Genomic DNA, 7,725 nt, shown 5'->3' on the forward strand with positions numbered 1-7,725 from the left:
AAAAAAAAAAAAAGCAAGGCAAAAACAAATAATCCTGTTCATAATCTCATATCATATTGTGAGCTACTGAAGGCCTATAAGCATAACTGCAACAAAGTAAAATTCTGGTATTATCATAAAGATGTTTAGTGCAGTAATTGCTTATGTATGTATGTTATACAAGAAATTAAGGACAAAATACGGGGGCAAATTGCATCTCTGTTACATTGAGATGGTCTTCTTAGTGTTTTGAACAAATATGTTAAAATTTTAGTATTCGCTTTTATACGCAGATATTTTTGCTTTGTAGCACACATAGGAGGGGTTATTATCCAAATCTTGCATTGCCTTTTATATGGCTTCTGAGACCTATAGCTTTTTAGACTATGTGTTATTCAACGTTTACACAGAGGTAATGAGCATGTGCAAATGTGTATGTGATCAGTGTTTTAAAATGTCTGGCCTGTCATTGTCCTGTAAAATCCCTTAATGCAGTGACTGTGTAGAAACACTGAAATATTTTGAAATATATTGGGAAGCGACAAGTGCAAAGATTGCAAAAGGACTGTCACTATACCTAAGAGTATTTGTATTCAGTGTGTATCCTAAAGATTAAAGTTATAACAGAAATGAACAAACGTTTATAAACCTCAGTTTTGTAACTGCCAAGAGGGTAACGGCATTATTTGGAAGGAAAACTTAGAAATCAGCTGCTTCACACTGGATAAGACATGCAATATCAAACATTTTACTAGAAAGAATGAAATACATTTAAAGACAAACAAAAACATCTGAAATGGTCTGAGGGCCCCAACTTCAAAGATCTGGATCTGACGCAAAGTCAGACAGAATAACTGTTTAAACCATGCAGTGTTTGGATTATTCTTTCTTTTGAACTAATACAAATAATATTTTTATGCTAATTTTCATTTCTTTATTTTCATGTACTTGCATGAATTTCACTAGAAGAGTGTGGATTCCTATTTTTCAGTTGACAGGAGCAATTTGTTGTTCATTTGCTCTTTTTTATTTACAGCTTTTTTTCAGATTTGTTTCAATCCATAAAATATTGTTGAAAACAGTTTCAAGTGATACAACTCTAGATTAATTTTCATATAATGACTGAAAACTTTTTCAGTATTTTAGGTTGTAGTTTTGGTGTCCTAGAGAAGGAAAATTACTCAAATTCTCCTGTTTGTAGTGGGTGTCTTTTTTAAGGTCTTTAGCAGCATTTTCACATTTGCTCTAAGGTAGAGCGGATATGAAAATGCTGCAAAAGCATTCATACTCTAAGGTTTTCATACTCTAAGGTAATTCATCCAAGGTTCTGCGAAAGATGTTGTGATCAAGACCTGGTCTGTGCCAAACAACCAGTTATTCTTCAGATTTTAGATAGGGGTTCCTACCCGGTTGTCATGGGACGAAAGATGGCCACACCCTGGACAGGTTGCTAGTCTGTGGAGGGCAAACACAGAGAGACAAACAGCCATTCACGGCTCTATGGCCAGTTTAGAAGTGCCAGACTCAGAAGGAAGCTGGGTGACCCAGAGAGAACCCATCAGAACCCCTGGAAACAGGCCAAAACAAACCTTTTGTTTTTAATCGTTTTTAATTTATTAATAAATAAATGAATATTTTAAAGATATTTGATGCTGATGCAAAGTTCAGTAAGAAGGTCTACCAACATCAGTAGCTAGTGATGAATCATTACAAATAGTTCCGCTTAACTTGTTCTAGATATTTCCCGGTGAATACAAATAAGGTAGGTCAGATCTTTCTATGACGCCACAGTGGACAGGTAAAGGGGATCATAGAAAGGGATCTGACCCAGCTGGTGTGTGTAAACACAACGCGTATAACGTCTCCCGCTGAGTGGATTGCAACAGAGCTCAGATGAGCTGGGCGCATGCAGACCATCAGGCTACATTCTTAGTCCGGGACTAATTTTTAGTCCTGTACTTCGGTATATGTAAACAGCACCGCCCCGATGGTTGCTTGTTTTAAGCGTGGAACGATCCGCCGGGCTCGATTGACACTGTCTGATCTGCTGCTGCGGATTGCTCAGAATAACAAGGCTGCTCGCTAATTCCCGTCTATCGGGGCTTTCGCCGAAACACCGAGAGAGTAGGGTCCAAAAAAAGCCAACAAGGCAGGCAAGAACGCCGCGCCGCCGCTGTCTGCACCCAAGAATGGCTTCAGGAGACCTTTACGAGGTAGGATAAAAACATGTCTACGGAAAATCCTCTGTAATATTGACGAATAATGGAATTAGGAAGTAAAGGGAAGGGCGTCGCGTATGCAAAAAGCGGTGTCCTAAGCCCTTTAACAGGCGAAACTAACCCGTTTTCAAGCTTGGCAAAGACGAGATTGCCTAATTTAAGCTTATACTTTATGTCGCTTTTGATATACTTTGTCATAATTCTTCACGACTGTAGTAAATGGATAAGATGTAATTTACGGGCTGAACTCCTCAGTCTGTCGCCGAGTTGAAAGTCGTGGTAAAGTGACAGCAGCGCTGAGCGAACGGGCATGGTGAATAGCTACAGACGGAGTGATGGTTCTGAAGGTGCACATACGTGCCAAAAGATATTTTGTCATCACAGCCTCGACAGCGGCGTTAGTGTCACAGGCTGTTTGGCAGACAGAATCAGACACCGGTTTATTTTTGTCAAACGGCGTACGCAACTCGGTGCGAGCTTCTTTCATTGTTGATGCGTGATTTTTGTGAAATTTTGACTCTCGTAGTTATGGGCTTAAAAGTTGCCCGAATGGGTGACAGGAAGGTCACGCTGCCCCCGTGCGCAACATCACTCTGGGAGTGTGTGGGGGCCCGGCGAGGGGGGCGTTCAGAAATTGCACAAAGGCTGGCTCCCTCATCAGTTTTGTCAAATCTGACACATGCTGTCATTAGCTTTTGTCACTCTGGTGTGGTGTCTCGTGTTTGAGCTCATGGTAGAGACACAGATGGGTCTCCCAAGGACAAACAAGTGTACTTATTTAAAGTAATGTACAAAGTTTAAACATGTCACAAAGTCCATCTGAGGAAAAGCTTGGGCATCCACTGAGTGTTTTTAAGTAGATAACATTATCAGCTCACAACACTGCCAAATAATGCATGATGAGTGAAGCTGGATGTCAGCTAAAATACAATAGACTGAATAAGTGAGTGGCATTTATTGCATTTTCCCAAATAGTTAGAACCGCTGACTTTAATATTCCGTAAATGAGTGCTCTTTGTCTCAGAAACACATTAAAACTAAAGTAAGATAACACAAGGTTGCCAAAAAGAGAACACATTGGGTTATGTTTTACACTTGATCTTTACACCACCACCCCTCCACTCTCTTACTACTGCCACTATTATTTAGTTTGTTTAAAAAAAAAATTTACTTAATTGCTAAAGTTTCTGGGCTGCTTTCCTCATAAGCTATCCCTCAAGATTTTCTCCATTAAAAGCAATGCATTGTCCAGGATTGTAACATCTAGTGCTTTACTGAATCATTACATTGGTGTCATGCATTCATGAACTACCACTGAGATATGAAAGCTACTTTCAAGACATTATGCAGTAATTACTGTTGATGTGTGGGGGAAAATCCGTCAGCATGCTTTTCACTTGTAACTGTGTGAGTGTACCCTTACACAGGTGAAGTTATTCTGAGCAATTCTGTACTTTTGTTTTGAAGTTTGACTCTTGACACCTCTTCTTGTTCTAAGCGGGCTGTTGCCTTTATTTGAAACCTGCCTCATGTGGCAGCCTGTACTATAAACCTCAAGACTGATCAGTTTTGTATAGAGCTGAAATGACTGCTCATTGCTGAGCAGGTTTTGCTAACAATAATCTGTCTTTGAGTCATTTCTCTGCTAAAATGACTACAGCTGCATCTGATGCCAAAGTTGCCAACTGCCACAGTTAAACTGTCTTTAACTGGAGAAGCTGATCAGTGTTTACCTGTACTGCATACCTTTTAGTTTAAAAATGACCATGGAAAAGGGTTGTTTGACATTGCTGCAAGAGTTAATTAACTCTTGCAAATTTAATTCAGTAATAAGTTTTGCGGCCTGTTACCTGATCCATGATAAATTAAACATGATAAATTGAATGTCAGTTCCTCTCGCACTCAGTTCCTTCTTCCATTGTACTTGGAGCTTGGTACCCAATCTCGGGTGGGAGTGATGATATCTACCCCCTGACCTGTCGTCCTGGCTCCACCTTGCCGTAGCATGTGTGTTGTATTTTGTCAACCTCTAGCTGTGAGAGCAGTCCCTTCTTCCGAATGTTGTTTCACCGTCAGTAGTGGGTATCGAAGATTCCATAGGTCCCTCATCCTATTTATGTAACCCGTCCGCTGGGGTTACTTGCATAGTAGCATTCCAACAGCGCCCTATTTTCGTCTCTTGTCCTCTGATGGCTTCTCGTTCCAGTAGCCCACTTCTTATCAGGGAGCCCTGGTTCCTTAGTACCTGACGAGGACCTTGTTAATGCGGGCGACATCCGAGCCAGTATGGCTTCATATTTATCTGTTTTGCTCATGTCTGCAATGGGCTTGGTTAGCATAGTGGGTCTAGCCTAGGACCCTTACTGGATACACACGCCCCAGTTGGGAATCGAACTTGCGACTCCCGCTCTTACCACTACGCTATCCAGCTGCTTAATGGTAATAACAAGATCTGGGCTATCAACACCTAGGCCCTGCCTGTGATCAGGTACCCTGCTGGGATAATAAGCTGGCCAAAGGATGAGATGGAAGCCACAGACATCAAGACCAGGAAGCTGCTGACCATGCATCAAGGGTTTCACTCCAAGTCCAGCACCCTGAGGCTGTCTGCTAAGGGGAAGGAAGGAGGCCGGGGACTGGTGCGCGTCAGTACCACAGTCCAGGATGAGACCACAAACATCTATGACTACATGAGGAAGATGGCCCCAACCGACCGCATGCTCAGTGAATACCTCAGGCAGCAGAAATCCAAGAAAGAGGAGAAACCATCATGGAAGGAAAAGCCCCTGCACGGTATGTACCACCGGCAGATAGAGGAAGTGGCTGACATCCAGAAGTCCTACCTGTGGCTGGACCAGGCTGGACTGAAAGACAGCACAGAGGCACTAATCACAGCAGCACAGGAACAAGCTCTGAGCACAAGATCCATAGAGGCTGTGTAATCCAGCACATAACAGCAGGATGCAAGATGCTAGCAGGCAGGGCATACATGGAACACCATAACGAAGTGGTGGGCATAGTATACAGAAACATCTGTGCAGAGTAGGGCTGTTCGATATAACGATGTATATCGGATGACGATATAAAAACGTCTATCGTTTCATTTTATGCTATCGTTTGTTTCGTGGTGTCGCAAAATAAACTGTTTACAGCAATATTTTTTCATCCTTTTGATGGTCACTGTAGTGGCTACATTAATTTCTCCTTTCTCTTATATTTAATATAACCACACTACTGACGGACAAGCACCTGTTTTATGCGTTGTGGTTAGCAACAACGACGGTAACACCATCGCGTGTCCACTTGTTTATGTTTCACATAAACCTTTCACAATAAAGCTCAAGATCCTGTTGAGACTTTTCAAAATAAACTGAATCACGTGAAAGAGCAGATTATTTACGGAGAGTAGTAGAAGTAGTAGTAGAGGTAAAAAAGAGCTGCCAGGTGCGAAAAAATAAACCTTAGACTCAAACGTTAGAACAGGCTTTTCCCCGCAGCACGCCGTGTAATAAATACTCACAAAGAAAACGGCGGCCTTTACAACTTATGTCTAAAAATGTATAGTTTCATGCATCAGTTAAAACACTCGACTCCAGGTACGCTACGCGCAGCTGGAAACACTTCCCGCAAGTCGAGCTGCCCGAGATTCACATAATTTACAGAAAATGTTACATTTTTGTGATTTATATCGTTATCGGGACGATAGAATTCTTATATCGGGATATGAGATTTTGGTCATATCGCACAGCCCTAGTGCAGCCTGGAAGCTAGTGGAAATGGTGGATGGAAAAAAACAAAGGGGACACCCCTCCCCATATAATACAAATGATTATTATTAACTGAAATGACAAAAGTGGCACACTTATGGAAGAGTTTAGGGTAGAGTCACTCGTGCATCTAAGGGTTAAGAAAACCTCTTCAAAACATCTAGCTCATTTAAGAACACTGTCAAGTAGGTAGGTGTATGATTGTCATAGTCTACAATCAAGAGGATCTTTCATGAATTTAAAGAGGGTTTACAACAAGATGCAAAGCATTGATTACATTCAAGAACAAGAAGGCCAGATAAGGCTTGGCCAGAAAACATCTTAAAGAGCCTGCACAGTTCTGTAAAAGCAATCTTTCAACAGATGAAACCAAGATTGATTAGTACCGGAATGATGGGAAGAGTAAAATATAAACAAGGAAAGTGAAAAAGTTCATCGTGTGAAGAATGCCACATCATCTGTCAAATGTTGTGGAGGCAATAATATGGCATGGAAATCTATTGCTGGCAGTTTCTAATGATGACGTGACTGCTTATAAAAGCAGCAGGATGACTTCAAAAGTGTTCAGGACTGTACTCTCTGCTTAGATTCTGTCAAATGCTGCAAAACCGATTTGACAGTGCTTCACAGTGCAAATAGATTATGACCCAAAACATATGGAAAAGCAACTCAAGAATTTCTCAAGGCAAAGAAATAGGATATCCTTCGATGACAAAGTTAGAAACCTGATCTAAACTCATTAGAGCATGCCTTTCAGTTATTGATGACATAACTGAAGGCAGAAACCCACAAACAAATAGCAGGTGCAGGACGCTGCAGTAAAGGCCTAACAGAGCATCTCAAGGGAGGAAATGGAGCATTTGGTGATGGCCGTGGGTTCTGAAACTTCAAGCAAGTATTAAAAACAACTCAAACTTCACTTTATATATCAGTGACGTTAGTCACTTTATAAATCACTTTGATCCTTTGTAAATGGGAAAGTACTTATAAAAATGGCTGCACTTCCTAAACACTTAATGCAACATTTCTCTCAAAGGCTTTAAATAAAACCTTTAAACAATCAAATCATTGATTTAAAATCTGCTGTGGGGGTGTAGAGAGGCAAAAATACAAAAATGTGTAATTGTCCAAAAACTTATGGGCTGTGCATTGCATTTTATTTAGCATGCTCATTAGTATTTAATTTCATGATGAAAACAAAAGCAAGGTGATCACAGGCAGCATTGTTTTTCACATTTATAAAGAAAGGCACCAAGTCTTGATGCTTTTATTTGAAGAGGAACACCTTAAGGTTTCTCATAGGTTTCTGTTGGATAGTTTGGAAACCCGTGTTTTTATCTTTTGCTGTGCAAAGTTCTCTAGCTAGAAAATAAATTTTTAAAAACATGTTGAGGAGTCAATGAGATGGAATCTGTGCCAAAAGGCATTGGAGTAAATATGTAGTCATGTCCAAGAGTAAGTGAGAGAGGCTGAGACCAGTGCTGTATATTAAAATTCAGTACTTCAGTGGTATCATTTGACGTTGGGGAAAAAAGTTAAATATTTGACCTGTAATTATGTTGCTGGATTCAATATTTGGTCTGTAATGCTTTCTCTGGAGGGTGTTTCTTAAATTTCACTTATCTATTGAATCCCTTCTTTAGTTCTCAGTAAACCAGATCATCGTTTTCCTTCTTAGTTGAAAATAGTTATTGGTGAGTTGTGTTGAGTGTACACACACACACACACACACACACACACACACACACACACACACACAC

The 7,725-nt window shown here is 40.6% G+C and overlaps 1 protein-coding gene across 1 annotated transcript in view; it reads left to right on the forward strand.

Annotated features, from left to right (window-relative positions):
- The first annotated feature begins 1,882 nt into the window (after positions 1-1,882).
- The window catches only part of LOC102192831 (chromodomain Y like 2), a 51,366-nt gene continuing 45,523 nt past the window's right edge, over positions 1,883-7,725 (forward strand). Inside the window, exon 1 of the mRNA XM_005745783.1 lies at positions 1,883-2,192. Within this exon, the coding sequence (XP_005745840.1) occupies positions 2,169-2,192 (24 nt within the window). The 5' untranslated portion in view covers positions 1,883-2,168. The remainder of the gene's footprint in view (positions 2,193-7,725) is intronic.

This window comes from Pundamilia nyererei, unplaced genomic scaffold (assembly GCF_000239375.1).
Source record: "Pundamilia nyererei isolate P.nyererei 1_Seehausen unplaced genomic scaffold, PunNye1.0 scaffold00166, whole genome shotgun sequence".
Lineage (NCBI taxonomy): Eukaryota > Metazoa > Chordata > Actinopteri > Cichliformes > Cichlidae > Pundamilia > Pundamilia nyererei.